This window comes from Merops nubicus, unplaced genomic scaffold, assembly GCF_000691845.1.
Source record: "Merops nubicus isolate BGI_N331 unplaced genomic scaffold, ASM69184v1 scaffold5160, whole genome shotgun sequence".
Lineage (NCBI taxonomy): Eukaryota > Metazoa > Chordata > Aves > Coraciiformes > Meropidae > Merops > Merops nubicus.
In genome coordinates this window covers 1-25,580 of record NW_008583418.1, presented here as the reverse complement: position 1 = coordinate 25,580, position 25,580 = coordinate 1, and the positions used below count along the sequence as shown (strand labels likewise).

Sequence of the window (25,580 nt, the reverse complement as noted above, 5' to 3'; positions counted from 1 at the left end):
CCGGTGCCAGCCGGGACCCCGCCTCACGGCCGCGGGGTAAGCAGGGGGCTCAGCGGGTCCCTGCAGGTGCCGGGGCCGCCGGGGAGCAGAGCTCCGCGCTGCAGCGATCTCGATGTTTGCAGTGCCGCATTCGTGCGAGCGCTGCAATTCACCACAGGCTTCCAGCCGCATCCCTGTGTACAGAATTATTCTTGGGATGATGCCAGTGATTTAATTAAAAGACGCGTTCTGCTTTGAAAAGTGTTTCTTTGATCATCCTTAATTAATTAAAACCACCAACAAAGCTTAATTTTAAAAAAAAAATCATGATTCAATAGTCTGGAAGGAATCAGTTCCTCTTTTTCCAGTAGCTGTACAGTGCTAAGAAACAGAAGGAAAAACATGGATGACTACCAGGCTGTTAATTCTCAGTTAAAAGAACTACCAACAGCAGCTGGACAGTGGTGTGTCAAACAATGCTGTCATGCCTGTTCTCAAAATATTGTACAGGTCTTTGAATAGGAAACTTCCACTGGGCTAGACGGAAATTATTAAATTCTTAAGAATGAAAACATCCCTACTGGTTGTAACAAATCTGCCCACAGGAGAAGGAAGATGTTCAGTGGAGCACAGGAAGGCTCACCTGCACCACCACAGTTTAGTTCTTTTTTTTGCTAGCCCTGTGTAAACAGGTAAACAGAACACCACTGCTGAAAATAAAAACAGACTACAGAACCAAACAGGTCTCCAGCACTGAAAGAAGAGAAGAGAAGGGGAGAAGAAGCATGTCTGGGAAGCACATCACCTCCTGCACAGCAATACACAGAACTTCTCCAGGTATTTAAAGACAAGGTAGATATATTGCCAGGTCTTAAAACGAATCAGAACCACATTTTAACCAGTAGAATGTGAGTCATAAAAGTACAAATCAGACTTGAATAAAAAAACCCCTTAAGTGGCAAATAACCACAAACCCTAGGGTGTGCATGAAACTGGATGACTGACACACGAGCACAAATACTGTGTCTCCCTTTCCCCAAAAAGCTTTCGGCTCCCCAAGAAAAAGAATCACACTGAGGTGAAAACTTACTTGTTTTTATTTTCTAAAGAAAAATATTCTTCTTTAAACACAAAGCATGAACTAAAAAACGTCTGAGGAACAGCTTCTCCTCCCTCGGAGCGCGTTGAACTAAACTGTACAGATCAGAGCTCCCCAAACAAGTACATATACATGACATACAGAATATCTTTCACAGGAAATAAGGTTTAGGACTCAAAATTGTCCTCCTCATCCTCACTAGATAACCACTCCATCCCAAAGTACTCTGTCCCTTACTCCCACCACAGGACACAGTGATGATAATTTCTGGATGCAACGTGTATTTAAAAAAAAAAAAAAAAAAAAGTATTGGCCAAACTGGCCCTTTCTAGCCTTCTGACAAATGTCTGTGAGAGAGGTTAAGACCATAGTTATTTCCAGGAATGGTGCTTGGAAGAAAAAAATATAGCAGCATCCACAGGCAATACAAGCCCTTGAATCCAGCTGCCCTGTTTTCAGGAACCCAGTCAGTTCAGCAGTGTTTTACAGATGCTCCCCATCACCCAAAAAGAGGGAGTGGGAATAAAACATTCATAGGCCAAATTTGTTGCTTGAGCAGCCAGCCTGCAGCTCAGTGACCCTGGCCCACATGTGCCAGCGATGAGGTTTTCTTCCCATTGCCACAGTGACCAATTTTGTGTCTAAGATTTTATGTAAAAAGATATGATCACCTTCAGAAATCAGCAGCTTATTCCACCCATTCTCTCTGTCCCATCCAATAGATATGTGCATAATACTGCTCACATCTGCCAAACTACCCAGACTCCAGAACTGGAACCAGAATCCAAATTCTTCCTAATTTGGAACAGCAAAATCATCAAAAGTCTCTGCAAGGTCTCATAACACGCATAACAAGCCCATATCCAAAGAAAACATACCTGGGCATTTTCAAAGGAAGGTAAGTAATGGAAAAGCTCTGGAAATGGAGCTCATTTATATCCTGCTCCATCATTAATTGTTTGCATTATAATGCTCAAATCTTTTATCAGGCCATTTTGGAAAGATCTTTTCCATTCCATACACTCCAACAGTTTTTATAGTAAGAAAGTATTAGAAAAATAAAATCTCACCCCTGAACAACACTGTATGAAGATCAACATCATCAGTCACAAAGATCTTTTCAGGGGGACCAGATTATCTTTTGTTTCCTCCAAACCAGCTTCACATAGAAAAGTGCAGCAAGATAGACACAGTATCTAAGAGCTAGATTAAGGCCAACAATATAAAGACAAACATGGGCTCAGATCTTTTGAAATGAAGAAACCCTCCAAACGTTTTCATACATATGCATGCACAGACACACACACACCTACACTTGTGTGTACTACTCAAGCAAAGGCTTCACAATCGTGAAAGCACCACTGGAGAGTGTTCTAGCACCACAATGAAAAAGTTGGTTGTCCTTCCTCTTCAGCAATAAAATCCAAAGTCTTTCTATTGCTCTGGACAAGGTCATCAAACACCGTTCCAGGAACAGTATCGGTGAGCAGATTCAGAAGTGCAGTGACAGGTTAACGTGTTCCTGGTCTGGAATACGGGCAAGAAGAGGAGTGTTGAGGGGCTGCAGCTCCTTGCTGGAAAGGAGGAGAAAATTTGTATTGCAATCTGGTAGAGACCGAGAGCAACTTGGATTCCAGGTGAGCACGAAGGTGGAACCTGGCGCAGGCTGGGAGGTGAAAGTGGGAAGTTTGCATACATGAAGTCACAGTGCACATCCGTTGGCATAATAAAGACAAGCAAACCCACAGTGTTCTCTGGCAGGCTTGTCTCTGCATAGGAGGCCCCTGGGTATGCTGGAAGTCACAACAAGGATCCATGAATGGGCTGTCACACACTGCACCAGGACATCAAACGGCAGAGGTCTAAACAGAAGCTTTTGTGTTGGTCTGCAAGCATCCTGCCTACACACATGCTCAACTGAGCAGCAGAAGTTTATAAAAGGGACAAAAATCTCTTGACAGCAAGGTTAAGGGTCCAGTTCGGCTACGAGTAACAATTCATGCAAGTTGCAAAAGAATTAATCATCACCCCACAGCACATCTTTCTGCTGCAGGTCTCTACCCTGGATCTAGGCCTTTGTACAGGAGGTGCTGGCTGGGCAGCCCTCTACCAACACTCTAAAGAGGCTGAGAGGAAGATGCAGAGTCAGGAATGACAACTCCACAGCCTCTCAGGTCAGCACGTGTGGGCAGAGGTCTGTCCTCTGCCTGTAAGATGCAGAGGAGGCCATGAGCAGGCCACACTAACAAGGGAGGACAAGGAGCAGTGGCTGGAAGTGGGCTGCTGAAACAATGCAGAAAGAAATAGAAGAGATAAAGGGAGACTTAATTTTTCAGTGCTTGAATCACCAGCAGTAAAGCCCCATTTAATCTGTCTTAGACATGCTGATCAGAGTCTGGCTATCAATCACACGAGGTACTAAGTGAGGCTGTGGTAGGAACTCAATTAAAACATGCAAACAAAAGAAGTGAAAGGAAGGGTGATCATCACTCTGAGGTGTGAATTTCATGTTCAGAGCAGGGACTTATCAGCTAAGATATGCTTTGCTTCTGTGCAATAGTACAAGAGGGAACAGCAGCAAAACTGAAAGGGAGGAAAAGACACAGTGTTAACACTGTAATTCAAAATGCAAACACAGGACAGTGAGGTGAGGGAGAGGAAAGAGCAAAGAAGTTTGAAGTAAAAGAGCCCAAAGGAAGAGACAAGGGAAAAAAACCTCTGTTAACAGAGTCAGTCCTGCTTCAGGAAATACACAGCTAATGTCAGTTGGCACTCTTCACCACATATCCTTGACACTTTGGAAAATCTCTCTGCACTTGGGATTTAAGATTCGAAACCCAAAGATATTTCCCCCCCCCCAAGATGTACTGCATGATTTCAAGTATTCACCCCAAGACTCTAAATGGCCCCTGAATTCTGCTGAAGACTCACCCAAAAGTGGAAGTGCCCAAATTAAAAACTGCTTTTGAAAATCTTCCTCTGGGTTAGAAAAGAAGAATCTATCCAGAAGGGCTGATTTGTCCAGAAGCAGGTTCACTGAGAGCACCCTGGCATTTAAATAAGAAATATCTCAAATGGTTACTGAGCAAATCCCAGTATCAGACTGAGGCATCAGTTTTCTGGATAAACATCTACAATCAGAGCAGGTTTGTGCGAATTACAGCAAGAAGAAGCCACACCACTCACTGCTTGGGTGGAGACACCAGCAGAGCTGGGAGATGAAGCCCTTTGACTATGGAGCAAACCACACATGGATCCTTTCTTATCCTAGAACTAACTGCAACAGAACTCGTGCCTCCTGGGTAAAGCAAAGTGCAGGCTTCCTCCTCCTACTGCACACCACAGAAGGCCATCTCTCTGGGGTTTGTGCCTCCCTACAGCCACAGCCCCCTCAGAGGTGTGCACAGACAGCAGTTTCTGAGAACCAGCACGGCCAGAATGGCAACTGGTGAAAGGCCTCAGGGCACAGCCCAGGTGGAAGCACAGGAATATGTAAGATGCAAGAATGTGACAGAGCAGTCAAGGTCACCCACGTGCTTAGGCAAGCTTAAGGCAACTAAAGAAAATTCACTGATAATTTAGAGGAGAGAGCCAAATGGAAGAGAGAAGAGGAACCACTGGGAATGCTGGTACAGTAGCCCAAGCCCAGGATCAGCTACTAAGCCAACCCTCTTCTCCAGCTCATTTGTTCTACTTCTCCTCATTTTACCAGCACCATCAGCACGAGGTTATTAAGTCAAAAAGAAGAACTGGGGATAGGTTCCCAAAAATGTAGCTTTCATAAATTTTCAGGCTTTGTGTCTCAGGTCAGTTCCTTTGAAAGAAGTGCGTGGGCCCTTTGCCTGGCCTCTTGCTGTGAGCCAGAGCTTCCTGGGCATTCTGCCTGCCACCCCCAGGAACAATCCCCTGATGTGTTCTACCTGGAAGCGATGGCAGCAGCTGCCTGGGTTCCTTGTCACAACAGCTGAGCATACAGTAGTTCTTTTTAAAAAACAGCATGCACCAGTGACACGGCCATCAGCCATGAAGCCATGGTTGAATCCTTGTCTCCTCAGAAGCAGGTGGAGCCAGAAGGGAAGGGGGAGCTGGCAGAGCTCAGCGCAGGCTCCGGTAGACGTAGGCTGATGTGAAGACAGCATTGAGAGTCAGGCTCACGGCCAGCAGGCCTCGCAGAGCAGAGTTACCAAGATGACCTGAGTAGAAGAGGACAACACATAGAAAAAAAGTGAATGGTGGAAAGAGATATTAAAGAACTGACAAGATAAATAACAGTGAATATATATCGTGCTCTTTCTCTCTCTTTGCCCAGCATTTTCACCATAAACCAAAATTGCTGAAGCACTCTTCCTGTCAGGAAAGATTCTACTACTCTCTTTGGTTCTACTTCCATCTCATCACTCTTCTCAACACCCGTATCCCCACCTCTTTCCTTCTGTCTCAGTTCAGCACACTGTCAGTATTCTTCAGGCAGTCCAAAGAACAGAAATAGCCTTATTAAGGTCTTAGAATAGCAGGCACAAGATCCACTTTGCTACTACTTATTTATCTGATCTCAAGATCCAGATGAAAGATCTGTTACCCTCACAGAAACACACATACATGAAGCACTCACATGACTTGCACCTACCTCTCCAACCTGCCAAATCTTCCCCTTTGGTAGTTGTGTCTACCACACACGTAGATGAGTGTGATGAGTGATCTTCCTTTTTGATGGAATTATCACTGCAAATACTCCCTCCTTCCACAGGAGATCTCACATCTGCAAAGAGAAAAAGATACAAAAATTCAGAAGGCACCAGTGGAAGCCAAAAGTAGCAAAAGTTACCAAACTAAAGCTAGATGTGAGTAACAGATGGTTGCCTGGTAAAATCATGAAAGGATCAAAGACAGGAGCAGGAAACAAAAGGCAGACTTTACTGCTGTACAGCAGAAGTTGCCTGCACGTTTGCCTCATACATTGTCTGTATCAGCATCACCACATCTGTGACTAAACGAGTTACCCAGACAAGGGTGATGGCAGTGGGACCCCTGGGGCACCTCTAGGTGAGAAAAGGACATCTGTTTTCATAGACGAGAGGCCCTCCAGGCCACTGGATTCTTAAGGGAAATTTGGTAGCCCACCAGTCATCACCACCAGAGTTTTTCCTGAAGGTTGCCCATCTCTCTGTGGCCTGGATGATGTGCAGCTTTGCTCAGAGGCCAGCTCCTCCCCAGCACCACCCCTCCAGCAGCGGGGCAGGCTGGCAGCGTACCCGGCACGCCCCGCTCGCCCAGGCTCTTCTTCGGCAGGGACAGCTCGGCGCCGAAGCCCTGGCTGTCCGAGTGGGTGTCCGAGCTCGTGGGGGTGAGCAGAGCTTCGTTCTGAGAGGGGAAGAGCAGCAGCTTCTGCCCCTTCAGGTTGAGGCGGGCAGGGCTGATGAGCGGCCGGCGGTACCGCAGGGAGCCCGAGCTGGACGTCACGGAGCCAGCCAGCGACGGCGCCGGAGACGGGATGCGAGAGGCAGCACAGCTGCCCGACAGCAGGGAGAAGGGATCTGCAATGGAGACACCCCCAGAGAGGAAAGAATGAGATTATGATCCAAATACAGCATGTGCAGTTCGCTTTCATGAGTCTGCAAGAAAAGGGAATGGAAGTTGCAAATGTCCAATGTATCTTGTACTAAAAGTCTTTATTCATTTGAGTTCCTACACTGTAAAACATGGAGAAATTCCACATGCACTTTGGTACACACAAGCATGGCACGATGTTTTGCAGGTAAATTAACCAGTCTGGCATGTCCTTCAAAGGCTGCTGGGCTAAGATTGTATCAGGATATGAGGAGGTCTGCACAAGGCATTAGCCCAGGCTGTGGCTGTTCCCAGCAGCACACACTTCCGCAGCACAAAGAGCCAAAGGATCCATTTGGGGTCAGGAGGGCAACAGACAGGTCGCTGGAGGACAAAGGAGCAAAAGGGCAGAGCAGACAGGGTAGACAAATCATCAGTTGCTTGGGCTAGGGAAGAAAAGTGAAACAAAAAAAGCTGCCCTAGGAATAGTTCTAAAGTCTTCTATCAAAGCAGCCTCAACTTGGCTGTAGAGCAGGGAAGGGATCCTTGCTGTGCCTCAATGATTTCACTGTGGGCTCTCCCACAAAGAGCATCCAATACATATAGCACCATATTTTAATGCAGTCTCACTCTTAGTTGGAACTCTCTGCAGCATTTCTAACAGGGAAACTGATATTTTCACTGGGATGTGGGCAGGGAAGGAAGAATTATACTTGGATGACGTGTTTCAACCCACTCACTGCAAATCCTGCCAGGACAGTTGCCCTGGAAGGGCTCGTGCATTACCTGATGCAGGAGATTCCTTGGACTGAGATGACTGTGAGGCTGGTCGACTGCCACTGAACAAGTAGCCAGAATCTAAAAAGCAAAAAGGAAACAGTTTAAACCCAGCTGGCTCAGCTACTAGAGGTCTATCCCTCAGAAACAGGACTGCATCATCTTGTCATCAGTCTCAGGAGATGTGTGGTGTATCTAGACAGGAAAAATGTCTCTGTTTTCCTTGGTAGGCTGCATGCCAACAGCAAAATAATGCACTTGTCTCAGCTGCAGCAGAACAGATATGTCCAGCAGGCTCCAAAACCAACCCTGTGGTTTTATCACAGCCTGGCTCACCTCTACTTAAAAAGGAAGAAGGTGAAGATATGGTTGTATCCTTTTCTCATGAAACAAACTTTAAGGGTAGATCATAGGATGAGATGAATTCCCATCTAGCTGTCAGGCATGACAGCCATAATAACAGGCAGGGGAAAAAAAATCCCTCAATGAAAAGTACTGAAGTCAGGAAAAAGAAGTGCTACAAATGAAACCTCAGAGCTTAAATAAATTCTCTCAGGCACCTGATTTACACAGTTACAGGCAAGTGGCTTTGGAAGTTGGAAACCTCACTGTGAAAACCACTCAGGCCCAGCAGCATGTTCCCTCCAGCCTGCCTGGCTTAGCACCTCAGCAAGAGCAAGCAGAGCCTCAGAGGGGGGGTTTAGCATGCAGGGGAACCCCAGGCAGCTGCTGCCCCTGCCCTCCCAGCCCCTGTTGGGTAAGAAGGGAGGTGAGGGCTGTGCCCAAAGCTGCCACGCTGCTGCAGGGTTCACATGGCTCCTTGTGCTCTTAGTGCATCTGGCAAAACTGCCAGTGCCATGAGCTAGAGAAATGGTGAATGAAGTCAAAAAATGCTGCAGTGTTATCCCAGAAACAGCCACGTTTTGGCCTCTGACCTTCTGGTAATCGGTCAGTGGGAGGGAAAGCTTAGTTCTCCTTAGATGGAGAACAGCATTTGAACACTATTTCCCATCTGTTAGTCTCAAGCACAGCGAAGTGGAGAGCTTATTGAATTCCTGGGAGAGAGGCTTTCCTTAGGCCTATAAATCTTCCCTAGATCACACAAAGCCCTCTCTGAAGCAGCTTCAGTAGCTGGGCTAATGCCTATCAGATCCACACTCGGGAGGAGCTTGCCTTCAGCTGCAGCATTAAAAGCACACTACACAAAGCAGCTGGAAGGAAGGGAGTGGTCGCTCTTGCCAGATCAGTTATCCTAATGCTCCCAAGCAGCTGAAAAACTGCTCTTCTCTGTTCCCATGTCTAACTGCTCCTTCTGTCTCTCTCCCACACCATAGCCTTGGATTATGCCACACTGCCACAAACACCTGAAGAGGCCTCTGGATTTCAGCAAACCCAGAGCAGGCTCAGTGTCTCCAGGATGGCAGTGGTATGCTGCATCACTCCCTAACCCACACCGGGTACTCCTCTGTGCCACAGGAGCAGCAGTCCCCAAAGAGGACTGTAAGGGGGCTACCCCACAGCCCATTTCCATCTGAAGCACTCTACCACTGCACTGCCATTGCCTTTGGGCCAGAAAGTTTCGTTCACACTCACCTGCTCTGGCCAAGGAGGGGATGGTACCCAGCGAGAGTGCCCTGTTGAGACGACCAGGAAGAGAGGAAGAAGTTGTTCTGCATGGGGATCTGAAGAGCTGTTGGTTTGTCAGCTGGAGAATACTGGGTGGTGTTGGGACAAAGAGGGATGTAGCAGAGGAAGGGAAGCCAGTCCCAGAGCCACTTGGAAAGAGAGCAATCGAATCCCCAGAAAGGTACCTGCAAATGACACCACGACAGACATTTAACAAGGAGTACATTCCAGAAACTCCCCCTCTTGGTTGTACTTTTTGCACAAGCACTTGTTTTGTTATCAGGTTTGTACAGATTTTTCAGTGAGGAATGCAAGATGCAGAATGCTTAAGAGTTTACAGGAATGTTCCTACACCTTTGAAACTGGAGGAGGAGGAACTGCTCAAACCATCATACACCAACCTGGCCCACAGTACAGGGTGGAGAAAATGTTGGAACAGTTCAGGAACTCTGGTGCAAACAGGAATAGTTCCTTCATTCTCTCCTTGGATAAGAAAATTACCCAGAGACCACCAGAATGCTTTACAAAGTCCAGGCACACACAGGACCAACAATAGAGTACATCTGATGTTTGTTATTTGTGCACATGAACATGCTTAGAAATATCATGACTGTGGAAAGCAGGTAGCTCTCTGCTGGACTTTCTGTCTTTAGAAACCTGACTCAACACCTTACCTCTAATGCCAGCATAGAGAGGGTTTTTTTTATGGGTATCCAGATAGAGTTATAGGCACAAGAGCTGTTTCAAAACTAACCTTCAAACCACTGTAATACATTAGCTTTCATTATACTTCTGTCAGGTAATGGAGACTCACTACCCTCATTGTACAGATGGGAAACAGAAGCAGAAAGAAGCTACTTGACTTATTTGGACTCACAGAAAATTCCTATGCTAGATCAGAATCACAAACCTGGATTTTCCAGTCCTAAACTGAGGCCTAAATCATTACATTTTCCCTTCTCTGCATATCATAACTAGCCACAAATAACTAGCATAGCCATTCAGAGGGAGCTGTGCTTCACTCTAGGAACTGTCTTGCTTCTAGTGTGTAAAAAACAATCTCTGTTACAGTGCCTGGAAAATTTAAAATTTGCAATAATAATGGCAATTGTATTTCTAGGTCTGTAAGCCGTTTTCACTGAGTTTGTGCCAAGTGAAAGAGGACAGCTGTAGAACAGCATGTCCAACTTGAGAAGACAAGACAGAGGCAACAGACAAAACATACTAAGGGCACCTGTACTGGCCAGCTTGATTTGCAACTGCTACAGACATAAACTGACTTCTATCCCACTAGCAGAAAACTATGTAAGAGGGCCTTGTATTTTAAACAGTTTTTGCAGCTAGCACTGCCACAGTCAATTACTACATGCAAATAAATGATGGAATTAATTTCCAATACCCTCATTTCATCACCTACGTTTGCAGTGGTTTAAAATTTAAAAATCAACCTACGCTGAAAAATCTGTCAGACTTACTCCTATTTTTACCTTATTTCTAGTCCTCCTTGCAATCACATACTGGTCTTAGTCTCTGTGTACAGTTTAGATTGCATGAGAAATGATCAGTCAGCTTTGGAGACTCACTTGTGTCCTCATACCATCAAAACCAGCATTCTAATAACGCTGCAGAGTTCAAATATAGGAATTTTCTATTATTTTTATATGAACAATCATGAATATGAACAAGATCTCTCAATCTCCTCTAAGAGTTTTCTTTAGTTAGGAACAGGTAATATTCTTGTCAAGTCATAATGAAGTACTAATGAAGTGTGCATATTTTAAAACAGAGATATCAGACTTAGCAGCATATCATCAAGCTGCAACCCTTGAAGTTTTATCTCACTTCTGATGAGAACAAGAGACAGATTAGAGCAGCAACATGGCTTTTCTTGTGCCAGAGGCAAGGCAGGAGTAAACCAGTGTGAAGGAACACAGGTATCTCAGTCTTGAGCTGTGAGGTGATGTATGCCTGTGCCATTCTCTCTTGGAGATTAAAGAGGTGATGCAGCAGCATTATGCAGTGCTAGCATGGCCAGAGAAGTAGTCTAGAATTAAGATTACCATTTAAAATATCTTATAAAACTACTTATCTGCTAGTATGAGGCAGACAGCAACAATCCCGACCAGCTTAATCAGGCTGAACAACATCTGAGCCCATCAGCTTCCTGGAGCTTGCAAGCAGGACATGCCTTTAACAGAGGCAAGGAACTCCTCAGTCTTGCAGGAGAAACTGCCCAGCCTCTTCAGGTTCCAGAGGACCTGGGAATGGTGTCATGCTTCCCAAACGTGCAGAGTCCTTCAGTGCACACACACACACACATTTGTCCTCCCACACAGATGTAAACAGCAGTGGCACATGTCCATCTCAGCTTTGTAAGAGAGAATGAATGGGAAAGGAAATCAGAAGTGCAGCTCAGGACTATGCTATGAGCCACATCAGAAAGACTGACACCTACCACTCCCTGTGCCATGTCTGTGAAGGGCCAAATCAGAGCATTGCCTGTGTGGAACATAGCTCTTTTTTCCTAGCTTTTCACCTTCTGTGTCTTTGGGTCAAGATCCACCTTTACTCAGCTCCTTGCTGCAGTGGAAAGCAGCTTATCAGGCTTTCACTTAATTGGCTGGAAGATATTAGAATCATTTATTGCTCTTAACCAGAATCTGTTTCCTAGAGTTGTAACTGATTTGGATCAGACTTCCCTGGGCTCTGCTGCTCCAGAGCCCCACTTCCCAACCCCACTGAGTGCAGTCAGGTCCTCTGGGCACCTGATGAATCATTTGTCTTGCACCATCCAGAAAAGGAATTTTTCTGGTTAGCAAAGAAGAGCTCAATAATTTTGAGCAATAGCTTATTAATGCTTTAGGAAGGTCCTCTGGGCACCTGATGAATCATTTGTCTTGCACCATCCAGAAAAGGAATTTTTCTGGTTAGAAGAGTTAAATAATTTTGAGCAATAGCTTATTAACGCTTTAGGATTTGAGTGCTGACCAGAGAATGGCTTAAATACTGATCCACTGCAAACAAAGTAAATTCCTGCACTGCATGCAGAATCCTGTCCCTTTTCTATGCTCTCTTCTCTTTATCATTTGCCACTGTCATGCCCAGAGGGCCAGATGCTGCTAAAGAGCAGGGGTATGAACTAAAACTTCCTTCAGAAGCAGATGAAAAAAGGTGAGGAGATCAAGAGGATCAGGAGGCAGGAAGCAGCCACATCCCAGCCCTGGGATGGTGCAGGGCAGCTCTGTCTCTGCTCTCAGACTACTGCACTGCTCCAAGCCATTTGTGCAAGTGATAATAGTGGGTCTAGGAACAGTGAAAGTTAACCAAAAAAGGAAAAAGGGGATAAAAAAAAAAAAAAAAGGCTCTGGAGTCAGACAAGTTGTGGAAATAGTCAGGGCCCGGAAGCCGTTTATTTCAGAACTTGGTATTGTGAACATCAAAAATTGGGTATCTTAGTGTTTACAGTGATCACAGCATTACTAGACAGTTGGGCACAATCTGCTACACAGATGCTTTAAAAATAAATAGAAGGTTAAGAGTATTACATGGTATGGGACTGTACACTGTCCTGAAGAATCACCTCCTGCTAGCAGTCTCCCCCTCCTCTATCCCAACACCTCCCTCTTGTCCAAAGACAACACCATGTGCAGTGGCCCTTTCAATTCACATTAACCAGAGATGCTGCATCACCCCTGGGACAGAGACAGACACAGGACAGCATGGGTCAGGTCAGACTGCAGGGCTGCAGAGGGCCCCACTCCCACTGTCAGACAATCCAGTACAGGCAGTAAGCAGGTAAGATGCAGGCACAGCCAGGCAGCTTGCAGCCTGTGCCCAGGCTCATCTGCCTGCAGGCAGCCAGGGAACCCTGTGTCAGTCACGGGGTAAAATGTTTGCCATGGACTTAAGGTCCCATCACAAATTAGCTATGAGTTACCAGTGTACAACAGCACTGTCTTCTCCAGGCAGGATGGGTGCTGCTGCCCAAGACAAGCAAGTGCTGTGAGCCAGCAGGCAGCTGCTTGTCAGGGCTGCTGCATCAGACCCATCAGTGCCACAGCCTGTGCTGCTGGTCAGGGTGACAGAACTGGGAGCAAAGAGCAACACAGTGATAAAAAACAGGGAGAGGGGAGAATAATGCTAAAAGAGGGGCACATGTCTCAGACATTAAGATTTTAATATGTGACTTAGCTAGAAACTTCAGCTGCTGACACTAAGAATTCTTTTCTCCTATATATTGCCCCCTTTGGATGAAAAAGGAGGGCTGAATTAGAGCCAAAAATGATCCAGCTGCCACATCCTGTACTAATACCTTCTAGAGTACAGACAGATGTTTGGCATCCACTTTGCCTTCCCTCCTAGCTGGTGGCACACAGATGTGGAGGGGGTGTATACACCTCCCACATCTACCAAAATCCAGGCTCGCTGGCATGACAGAAACATTCAGAGGATCTCTCCCCTGCCTGTGTACTCAACAGTCCCCAAAGAGGCTTTCCAGGGGATGACTCGAGGTACACTTCAGGACTGAGTACTGCCCCTTTCACAGGAGAGCATCTGTGGTGGCTCGAGAGGCCCCAGGTGTACTCGCAGGTGACAGCACAGCTGGAATGAGCTGGCAGGTCCCAGGTGACAGCACACGAGTTCAACAGCTTCTCTTGAAACACCAAAGCAAAGCCACATGCCACAGCTCTCTGTTTTCACGAGTTGAGTCAGCGTGGAACAATCACCTGGCTATTAATTACATGAATTTTTATAAGCATACAAATAATGTGTCCACAACACACCAACACACACTTTCTATACTATCTAAGCATGATTATTAGCTTCACAAAATTTCAGCGTACTGGACAACTACTCAGAAAGCCAAAATAAAACACCACTACTCTGTTTTTATATTCCCCTCTTGTCCTCATCCTTTGACACACCCAAGCTCAGTTCCCTAGGGCATGCAAAGCACAGACAGTAGGAAAGGAGGAGTTAGCAGAAAGGAAAGAATGGGATATAAATGTAGCTTACTTAGAATTGTAAAGGGTCACAAAGGCATCAGCTTGCATGCACTGATGTCAGTGAGGGCTTCAGGAAGACCAGAAGTAGCAGCAAGATGCTTCCTTGGTTGCTAGCTCTTGGTTCTCCCTGAACCCCTCAATAGTCTGCAGAGTTGCTCAGAAATTTAAGAGCGTGGCCCAAGTATCCTCTTTTGCCCAGCCACAGTCACAAGTGGCAAATGAAGGACAAGAGCAGTGGCCTGGCAGACATACAGGCACTGCTGTCCCACGCTGCAGCTCTGGCAGTTCCACTGCAGCAGAGCAACAGAGTGTTGTCAAAAATCTCATCCAGGGAAAGGCACTTGATGAACCCACCTCAGCCCCTTCACATGCCCAACTCAGCTGGGCAGGGTACAAGATGCTTTTGAGCTGGAGCACCTCAGCTCCAGTCTGTAGCACCATCCTCTGGCCCAGATACCACCACACGGCCAGTGTAAAAAAGCAGCACCTGAAATTAGAGGCTTTTGGGCTAAAATCCTCTAATACTGTTGAGACATTTACATGCTCTGATGTGCATGGCAGGGAGAATCCTCAGGCAACAAAGCTGCATCTGGTGACCACAAGTTACCACATGCCCCTCTGTGGCCTGAAGTAAGAGTCCTGCTAAGTGAAAGGAGAAGCTCAAAGTGATCAACTGGTTCTGGGTTAATTTTTTGTCAGCTGTGTTAGTGTGTTGCCAGCCCTTTGTTAGCTATGAGCCCCTTCAGAAGGAAACCTATACCCACATGTCCTACAGAATAGCACCTTAGAGTCATGAGCATGGTGGCACTGTGCTCAGACCTTGGACTTGCACCAAAACACCTGAGCTGGAAGCACAGGTTTCCTTCTGCTGGACTCGCTGTGGGGGAAGCAAGCAGGCAGAGTCAGATGGGGTATCTAACTGCTGAGCTGCTCCTAACTGAGCCTTGAGTCAAAAATACAAAGCTGGAAAAGCACCTTCCTTGCAGAACCTACTGCATGGCACAGTGTTTAGAATAGTCTATTTGGCATTGAAATTGGGTGTTGCAGGAACAGTCTCACTAAAGAGAGTGATGGTTTCATTATTTGGGGTGATTTTTCCCTCGAAACAATCGACAGTAAAATACTGCTAACTTAAAACTGATTTTCAGGCCTAATTGCCTAAGGAGACACAATTGGTAGAGATTGAATGCTAGCTGTTTATACAGAAAAACACCTCTGGAAAAACCACCTTTCTTCCCTCTCCTCTGGAAGATCGATCACTCTCTACCATCAGCAATGTGAGACAAAGTATGTGAGGAAGCAGAAAGGGAAGACTGTTAGCATCAGAGTTTCTAAAATACCAAAAAAAAATCAATTGCTGCAAGTTTGGTTTTGAGTTTTTTTGGTTGTTTTTAGAAGCAGCAGCACAGACATGCTGAGGCACCAAGAAGCAGGAGATTAAGCTGACACCTGAGCAAAGGCAAAAGCTTCTTTGGCATTCCAACTGAAGCACATTTCAATATGTGTTTTCCTAGTTTGTTTTGCCTTTGGAATTTTTCCAATTATGAGTCCAAATGTTCTCCATTATAAGTTGTGGACAAAGCACCAAAGACCAAGGCTTCAGTTGTAGAGCCTGGCCAGAAAACAAAGCAGCTTTCTGATGTTCTGACATACAAAATTAGTGCAACTTGCAACTGCATTTCATTTGTGTTAAACTGCATATAGTGAAGACAAATGGATTTCTTGCCTGCATGTCAACTGCATGTCCCCCAGTTGAAAAGATTTTAAACTCTTCCAGTATAGATTTGCACTTGCTGTGCAAACAGAGCTAAAACAGTTCTTAATATTATTCAGGCTTCCCAGTGTAAACTCCACTCCTTCTGAGTCCTACCAGCTGCCCGTTCCTGGTATCTGGTGGTGTTCATCCTCCCCATCCCATCCCAGTATTACACAGGAAAAAAGACAGGAGAATAAAGGTAATTATCAGGCACAGGAAAACAACATAACACTTAACAGCAAAACAGCATAAAAGGTGCCAGACCCCAGGGGCCTCAAAGAAGGGGCATGTTTAAATAGGAAAGAAAAAAAGAGAGGAGGAAAACAGCTGCTCAGAAGAAATAGGAGGCCATGTGAAACAGAACATAACACAGCCCTGACTTTCAGCCCCTAAACCCAAAATATCTGGAAAAGCTGACAAGCTTATCTTTAGAGACTGTCACAGAGGGTTTCCTTGCTACTGGGCAAGAAAATATGGACAGATTAATTATACTCTTATTAAAAAAAAAAAAGAAAGGATATTGCCATTAGAAATCAGGCATGACATTGCCATCACCACCCCCACACATCTTAAACAGCTTGTCACTGGTTCACACTCCTCCTGGCAGGCTCAATACAGCCTTCTAAACATGAGATTCCTCCTGTCCCGTGGACATACCTGACAGCAGGGCAGCAAGAGGAACTGCTCTCCTCTGCCACACCAGGCAGTCAGGTCCATATGCTGGAAGATAGGAAACAACAACCCAACTTCATGGGGAAAACTTGGAAGTACTGAAGCAGGAAGAAGGGAGGAAGAAAAAGTCTGGATGTCTCATTTAATGTAAGGGATGTAATAGCTCAAGGTTTTTTGTGCAGCTTGTTTAGAGACTGGCAGAGCTGACACCAGACTTGGTTCCAGAGTCCATTTCATAAGACAGCTTTGTCCACCTCACTTTGAACAGCAGATGTGCTGCAGAACAATGGTCTTGGAAGTGCTGCTGCCATGGAATTTTTGATGGGTGAAAACATTACAACCATCACTGCACTGAATGGAAAGCCAAGTAGACACTGACAGCACATCCATGCACAAAGTTGTACCTGGTTGTCTTTTTTACCTGCCACTTCCTATCCTTTCACATTTCAGGCTGATTTTTAAGGAATGGTTCCTACTAAATCTAACAGAGTAGGAAAGAGGCACCGGAGTGATTGTGAAAGTCTAACCCGGCAGTGATAAAGTCACACAGCTTCTTGTAGTATCTACTTTGAAACATTTCTCCAAATTCAATGAAGTGTCCTAGTGGAAAATGGGACATAGTGGTTATTATTTAGCATTTTAAATGTCTGAGACTGGAACAAGAAACAGTTTGGGTCTGTGAGCTGGAAGACAAACCTTTTGGGTCAGAACTGATAAACAAGAGGAACAGGGAAGAGTGGAACCAGACTTTGCAGACGCTGGATTCCTCCTGGGGGCAAATAAGCCCTCAGAGCAGCATCATTCACAAGCACCAGAAAGGAGAAAGGTGTTTTGTTTGCTTGGAGGTGGATATTGCAGTTATGTGAAGGCACCAGCAAAAAGTTCCAAAAAGAGAGCACATATGGGAAGCAGGCTTGTGTCGCCCTCCCAGGCCAGCTGTTAAGTTAGAGGCACTTTGTCCTTCAGCCATGAGTTGTACCTTCCCATGACACACTCAGTTTGGCTTATTGTTAACACATCTCTACAGAGCTTTTGGTAGTGCTGCCTTTCTGCTTTCACAGTGAAGACCGGTTTGAAGAACAGCAGCTATGAAAAGCTATGAAATATTCTTTGTTTTCCTTAAAAAAGAATCTACAGCATCCAGTAGTGTCCGAGTCTTTCAGCAGGTTGCAGGAGAGGGAGATACTGTATAGTGAGAGCTCTGCTCTCATTATTTTAGAGTTTATACATAGAAAGATCAAGACACCAAATTAACTTCTTTTGGACTACTAGTGTGGCAAGTTCCATTGCACTATTCTAAACAGAAGAAAACATCAGATCTTCTGTAATAATGCTATTTCCTCTTGAAAGACCCAAATCTGGATGAGAAACTCAGTGGACAGCCTTCCAAAAAACAGTGCAGGATAATCAGACTGCTTATCTGAGCTGTCCCAGACATCTTAATCCTACAAAAACCCAGGCAGCTCTAACACCCAGTCATCCCAGGTCACAAGTTCCAAAGTCACAATTTCCAGGTTCCTTTCTTCAGCAGCATGCTCACCAATGCCAGACTTCAGAAAAGAACCCCTCTGAGAAAATTCCATCTCTGTTGCCATGCAGTCCCACAGCAGAGGCTCCCACCCCTTCCTATAGCAGTTGCTCCTAGTCTGGGTTCTAAACAGTAAGGAAAACATTGACTGAACAAGCAGTGATGTACAATGAGAGCTGAACACATGCCACAGCATGAGGTTGTTACCCCCATGTTTAATCTCCTCCTAAGGCTACAGAAGTGGAGGAACACACATGTTTTTATACAGTTGTGCTCTTACAGATGCTTCTCGGGGGGTGGTGGGGTTGGGTAGTGAAAAAAAAAACCCAAAGAAAACTGGTATGGAAAGCAACAGCCACTGGCAGATTTGACAATTTAGCCTAAACCAGCTGGATACTTCCAGATATTCAGTCAAGACACCCTGAGCTACAGAAGCTGTTAAAAGCACCCTTTAAAAGAAATGATTGAAGTTCCAGTCAAAAGCACTTAAGGACGTCTCTGCATTTAAAACAGGAGTCCCAGGAGAAGAGCAGAGCAGGTGAGCATGCAGGGAAGTGCTGCTGCCCAGTGGAAGGCAAGACCCACCAGGTCCTGGGCCCCTCCTGGCGTGCCCTACCCCGAGCAGTGTCCCTGCAGCACACGGACGAGGACTCGGCGTCCAGAGGCAAGTCCCCAGCAGTTCAAAATTAAAACGACCAGCACCATTAGAAAACTGAAGGTGGCCCAGGCCCCATGGAGGATCAAGGCAGAGGGTTCCTCTGTGACAGGCTAAGGATGGACAGGCAGTGAGAACCAGGACAGGAGAAGCCAGAATCTCTTTGGCTGGAGAAGCAGAAGGGGGAGGAGGCTGCACTTATTGAGCAGTTTGTGAAGCAGCTGCTGGAAGAATCTGCTTTAGGGAAGTTGGGTATTTGCACTGCTGATGTAGGATTCAGGAGAAGGGAGAATGGAGGCAGGAGTAGTTTCCATTGCTAGCACGAGCAGTGGAACTGCTTGTAGCAGGCAGCAGAGTGGGAAGCATGGGAAAAAAAAAGTATATGTATATAAAGGAAGAAAAGATCTTCACTGCATAGCTAATTAAAAAAAAAGAAAGAAAACAGAGGAAGGGCAAATAAAAAGAGGAAAGAGAAGCACCAGTCACCAAGAGTTCACAAGGCTTCTCCTCCTCCTGCCCCCAGCGTCACTGCTCTGGCTCTGACCTTCGGGGCCGGCATCTCCGGTGGCCCGTCGACTTCCGCGTGGCCACCGCCGCGGTGAAGCCCACCAAGCAGCACAAGGATGTGGTGCCAAATTTGGCCGTGTCCAGCCAGCTGGGCGTCTCCATCTTCAGGTACCTCTCAGCTAAATGCAGACTCATCACGACAAACCACAAGACTGAAGCAAACGCGTCGATTCTTCGGAGCCTGCGATGCCAAAAAGAAACCAAACGAGACTCAGGGTAAGAGTTTAAACACCAACGAGCCCCTCGGTCCTGAGGAAGGAGAGGCAAGGTGGGGAGGGACCACAGACTGAGCAGGTTATGTACTACCTCTTACTACTGTTGTACCATCTGCAGCCCTTCCCACTGCTGTGGCAAGTACCTGATCAGTTCCATATTCTACCTGCTCACAGCTACACAGGGAGCTCTTCACTCACATTAACTCACTCTTAAATTGCATGAACCAAGGCACAGATCCAAAGCAAGCTCTGCTGTCTCCATCCAGCTGGCTGGCAATCCAAAGGAAAACCAGGAGAACTGTGCCACCCAGTACTACATGAGCCATTCAGGGAAATGTTTACCCCCTGCCTCACTGACTCAAGACAGGGCCAAAGACCTCCAACATAATTTTCTTTCAGAGAAACCGAAGAGGAGAGCACACCCACCTGATCCGCCCAGCCAAGAACATGGCCAAGAGGCAGGTGAAGAGCCCAAGGACAGCAACTGCCATCTGGTGGTTCTTCCCATATACCCATGCTGCACTCAGGTTCTCCACCAGCTGTTCTGGGAGCAGGTGGAGCAGCTCCTGCCAGCGTGCCACCGGTATGGAAGTGTCATTTTCCAGGTCTGCTTGTGAGCTCGTGCCAGTCCTGTTGTGGATGGATGCTGAACCAGAGGAGACAGGAGCAGGGACTGCTGCACTGAGTGAGAAGGGGTCACCCGACCCATACAGGGCCATGAGAACCAGGAACGCACAGCTGAGGAAGGCCAAGAACCGCAGGAATATCACCTGAGCTGGAGTGGTTATGGCAGCAGAAGAGGAAGACGAACATAAATTCTGCAGAGGAAGGGAGAAACACCACATCAGAAGCTCAATGAACTGTAGTAGGGGTTTGAGATGGTGCTTTATGAAACAGTTCCAGAGTGTATGGAGGGTTTTGCTCAAATCCTTATGTGTCTCTGCTGGGCTAACACCCCATGGAATGTTACAGACTAGCAAACAGCAACAGCAGAGCTATGAGCTGAAGCAGACAGGGCAGTGAGGACAGGTCATAGATCACTTCCCATTGCTCTTCTCTCCACCTCCCCCACCCATACCCTGTACTTTCCTGCAATTCCTTCTGGCAATTCCACCAAATGACACCAGCAAGAGGAAAACCTCAAACTGACACCAGGAGCATCTGTGTCAACTATCCTGTGCTCTTCTGAACTTCTGCTATGCAGTTGTGCTCCCAGAGTCCCAAGGCTGCTGCCTTCCTTTCCCAGCAGCAAACCCAGGCACAGAGGTACCCAATTCTCTGCACTTCCCCCTAAATTCCCCTGCCCCCCCCACGTACCTGAGTGTAGCTCTTGTCTGTCTCACGGCGTTTGAAGTGGTGGCTGAGCAGCAGCGCCCGGAGCTGCCGGTTCTGGTGTTTTATGTAATACTCCACAGCAGCCTGGCACGGGCGGCACAGCTTGTAGGTCTGCTCCAGATGGTGCTTATACACCTCAATCTCCTCATCGTATTTGCCCTGGTGAGACAACAGGAGAAGAAAAGTAGGTGAGAACTGCAGGCCCCTCACCTGACCTGCGAGCAAAGCATGCTGCCAGTCTCCAGAGGAACAGCCCCCTGAAACCAGGCCTGAACAGTGACCAAGCTAGAAGATAGTCATACAACCAACTTGGCACACAGCTGACCCAGCCTCCATGCCCAAGAAGAGACAAAACAGCCCTTAGAGAAGGCTGCTGTGGCCCAGTTTCAGGATGCTGAATTTCTGTGGCCTGATTTTGCTGTCTTTGTCAAGACCTTATGAACTCAACACAGAAGATGAGACAAAAAAAACAGAATTACTCTTGCCCTCAAATGAAGGGACACAGAAGACCTGTTGCTCCTTCACTCCTCTGTGCTGGAGTAAGAGACAAGCTCCTTCCAAAACTCAGCCCCAGGCTCGAAGGCTGTCACTGTGACAGCCGTGGTGAGATGAGCTCCTTAAATCATTAACAGCACTTGTTAAAACAGACAGCAAGTAGGGCCAAAGGTATGGTTTTCAGCACTACTGCAGTGGACACATCACTTATCAGAAGCTTCTAGGGCTCTTCTATCTCTACTCCCAGTCTCTATCAAAATCCTTGTACCAAGAGCACACAGCTGAAAGCATGACCCTCTCTGGGCGAGAGAAGTAGAAAGTTGCACTGGAGCTGCCCGAGGCCTTGCTGCAGCAGTTCCATGGGCTCCATCTCCCAGAACTGAGAAGGAATCACACAGGAGAGAACAGCAGCAGCAGGCTTACCCCTTACTGGACAGGCCAGCAATGCTGAGAGGCCACTGCTGTCACTGACACACACCTAACCATGCTGGATAACACAGACCCACGTTTCTTAGCTGGCACAGACACTGCAGTTCACTGAATGCCTAAAAAGGAGCCAGAGGCTGCTGTTTCTCGAGCAAGTGGATAGGCCTGGCAAAGGGCAGGGACCAGAAACAAAGCTGAGAAAAGGGAATTGGACAAAGATGTCCTCATTAAGCATGATGAAATTTAAATCTTCCGTGGGAGTCATCCTGATTAAACTCATTACAATTACACTAAGCACACTGGGTTACACAACCCAGAGGATGAACATATCCCACTATAGCACAGTCTTGTAACCCCAAGGCTTGACCACAGCTCAGAGCTGAAGAGTGCAGCACTAAACCCTCTGCATGAAACTTTGGGGAGTCATAAAGCTGTGAAGAAAACACCTCACTATCCTCTCCTGCATGCATATTAAGTCACGGAAAGGCCAAGGAGTTGCTCAGCAGGACATCCTGCTGCTATAACTGTAAAATCCCTTTGCCCTCCTAGGCACAAATGCCAAACCAGGGAGGTGATGTGGCTGCACAGGATTCCTCTCCCACTCCACTAGTAAAAGCAAAGCAGCACAGCCAAGGCCTCAAGAAACAGAAAATCTATTAAAGCTTCACGGTGAGTACTGGAGCTGTAAATTGATCTCAGCAACGTGCACGCTTGGCTTTGGGCTCAAGCTTCACCTTCCAACGTTCATCTAGAAGAAGTCATTACATTTTGGCTTTGGAGTAGGATTAGGTAACTTTGCAGCACTAATCAGTAACTTTCTCTGCACTGGAATGCCACATAGAGCTTCTGAAGACTATTAAAGCATCTTTCCATAGCATGCTGAAAAATTCCTCTCTCTCCTGCTTACTAGGCTGCAGCATGGAATTAGAGTAGGAATAACAGACATGTGCATGGGAATGCTGTGGACAATCATTCTCTTGCTATGCCAGTCCCTAAGGAACACTTACCTCCTCCCTGGGAGAGAACGAAGCCAGCTGTTTGATCTTTGTGGTCTGATGGTTGTTGCATTTCTTGCAAAGCAGAATTTGGCTGCTCACCCACTGCTGTGGTTTGGTAGGATCACAGAAAGTCGTAGCACCCGACACAACGTGGTTAAGGTGTTCCATGTACTGAGCAGGGATGGGCTTGTTGTAGTCTCCATTCTGACAAGAAGCAAAAAGGGAAGCAGGAAGGAAACCAAAGGTGAGATCATAAAACCAAAGCTAGGTATTCTCTGGTTGAAACCAAGATTCCCTAGGTTCTGTCAGGAGCTCTACACTCCATGCATTCACCTAGGTAATAGAAGAAATACAAAAAGATACAAAATGCTTCAGAATTCTTTCCCCTCCACTGTTCTGTACATGTACTGCAAACAGCTAGGGCTGGTGGATTTTAACACAGGCTTTGTTATTGAATACCCTAAAGTCAGCAATTCAGCTGTTCCAAAATACGAAACCAGAGTAGAATTGTTCCATATATTTAAAAAAAGATTCTTAACAGACATTGGTGAAAATGTCAAGACCCTCTTTGCCCTTTCAAGAGAGAGAGGAAGCACATCCTCTATGTCAGCACATCCCAGTACAGTAGATTCTGTCTCCAATTTGATCAAGCGATCAGCTGCTGAGTCCACAGATGCTCAGCACAGAGCTGCCAAGTCGCTGGGTATTCATCTGCACTGGGCCTGTATCGTCCTAAATGAGAAGCAGGGTCCTCCCAGCAGCACTGTTCCACAGGGCACACTCCTTCCCTGCCACCCCCATGCCCCCTGTCCCCACACCTCCTGGAAGCCGTTGTACTGCTCGCAGTTGGGGCAGTCCCAGCAGTTGCGGTTCCCGTAGGGCACCACCGTGTCCTGGTTGCAGAACCAGCAGTTCACAGTCACGTGTGTGGGCTTCCTCCTGTCAGGAAAGGAAACGTGTCAGGCAGGAGCACCGAATCCAGCGGATGCAGAGGGAAGCAAGGGCTTTCACACAGGGAAACGTGAGAGAGGCTGGACTAACAACCAGCCTTCCCCTTCAGCGTGCTGAACCCCCCGACTCAGAAACCAGCCTTCCCCTTCAGTGTGCTCAACCGCCTGACTCAGAGCAGTCATTTTAGCAACGAAAAGATGGGCTACAAGAGTAGAAATAAACTTCTGCCTGATGCTCATCTCTCTCCCTGCTTGGACCCTGGATTTGATAGAACTTTAACAACCCTGTGAATAACCCACTTCACACTGTTTTTCAGAGGCATATTTGGAATGCAAGTCCTCTCCATAATCAGCAGTGTCAATATATGCAAAGGGTGGGGTAAAGTTGCTGCTTAATCCACAGAATTCTGAGAAACCAAAGTGACAATCCACAGGAACTGCATATGATGCTGCTCAGAAACCTAGGAAATGGGCTCATGGTTACCCTTTTGTCTGCCCTGTTTGTTAGATTTTTCAAGGACAAGGGCATAGAAAATAATCATAAAGCTCAGGCACAGTAAATAGCTGTTTCTTCACAGATTTAGATATCTAAGGAACTGAAGAATCAACATGTGTTCCCCAGTGTTTCTGCACTGGCACTGTAAGGACAAAGGCTAATGACCTGTACCCATGAGCTCCTTGTTCTTTAAAATAATCTTGTTAAAACAACAGTCACTACAAGAAAAAACAGCTGTGACATGGTCCCATTGCAACAGGTTGTGACAGACATCTGAGCAAAGAAATTCAGTGGCCTGGCCCTTGGGCCTGCCTGCTGAAGAAGGTCTGTGTTTGTCTCAACACAACATCCAGGAGGAAGCTTCCTGGCAGGTCAAGCCAACACAGCCCAACTGTCTGGGTTTGCCAAAACCTGTCCCAAACACACCTCCAAAGGAGGGCAGCTGCTCAGCAAAGCCCAGGCAGGGACTGGCTGTGGCAGCCACGCAGACAGATGGACCCAGCTGCCCCCAGCCCCGTTTGCTGCCCAGCTCCACCAAGCAACCAGCACGACTGCCACTGGACAGCTTCTAAAGCAGCAGTGAAAGCACCTTCCACTGAGCAGAGGCTCACTGAGAGGGCCTGGGAAGCAAGGATCAGTAGCCAAAGTGCTCATCACTTTGAAGTTGAGAGCAACTTCTTCCTGCCCTAGGAAACGTTCTCTGCTGCTATAATATTCTCGAGCAAAACATCTTCTGAATCTTGCAGAAATGTTGTCTGGCACCCTGCAATCAAACAGGCAAGTGCTTCACCCCACAGCTTAGCTGGCTTCTCTCTCAGCCATCACCTTAGTAGCTGCATGTCTACAGTTAAGATGCTTCCTCACTCCCATTTTCATAGACTATGTTTGAAACTTGGTTCATAAAACATCAAACCCTCAAGTGACGCTTGGGCCTCCCGTTTTAAGCACTAATGACAAGGGTATGCTTGAGATGAAGCACAAGAAAGAAGCCTAAAAAGCCAGAATGCACAGAGGATTCCCTGCTAGATGTTGAAAGAAAATGGCTGGAGCTACTAGGGTGACAGATTCTCATCTCAAAATAGATGCATACACCCACACCCCTCTTAAAAGGAATATTCACTGCTCAACTTTGTTCATTGCCAAGGGGGCTCAAAACAGTAAGTGATCCAAGTTAAAAATACCACTGACTGACAGGAAGAAAAAAAAGTTTAAAGCAGACAGAATGCTAGGTCGCCAGTCCAAGTTATCCATGAGCTACCACTGTCCAAAAGCCAAGCAAACCACATGTCAGAACAGGCACCTGAAGGATGGAGAGCAAGACCTGCTGGCACAAGTTTCATCTCACTATCATAGTTGTGAAAGCTCTGAAAACAGAGCACGCAGGCTTCAGCATGTCAGCCCCAGAGTACAAACCCCACTGCACCCTGAGACTTTGATAGCAAGCACAACCTAA

The 25,580-nt window shown here is 46.6% G+C and overlaps 1 protein-coding gene across 1 annotated transcript; it reads right to left on the bottom strand.

Annotated features, from left to right (window-relative positions):
- Window positions 1-5,173: 5,173 nt before the first annotated feature.
- Window positions 5,174-23,620, bottom strand: TMEM201 (transmembrane protein 201; the record flags this gene model as incomplete). Its single annotated transcript, XM_008940530.1, has 10 exons — window positions 5,174-5,271; window positions 5,706-5,837; window positions 6,331-6,612; window positions 7,412-7,483; window positions 8,996-9,213; window positions 19,190-19,393; window positions 19,854-20,245; window positions 20,745-20,921; window positions 22,691-22,885; window positions 23,500-23,620. Coding segments are annotated over 10 exons (1,891 nt in total), but the record flags the coding sequence as incomplete, so codon positions are not given.
- Window positions 23,621-25,580: the final 1,960 nt, after the last annotated feature.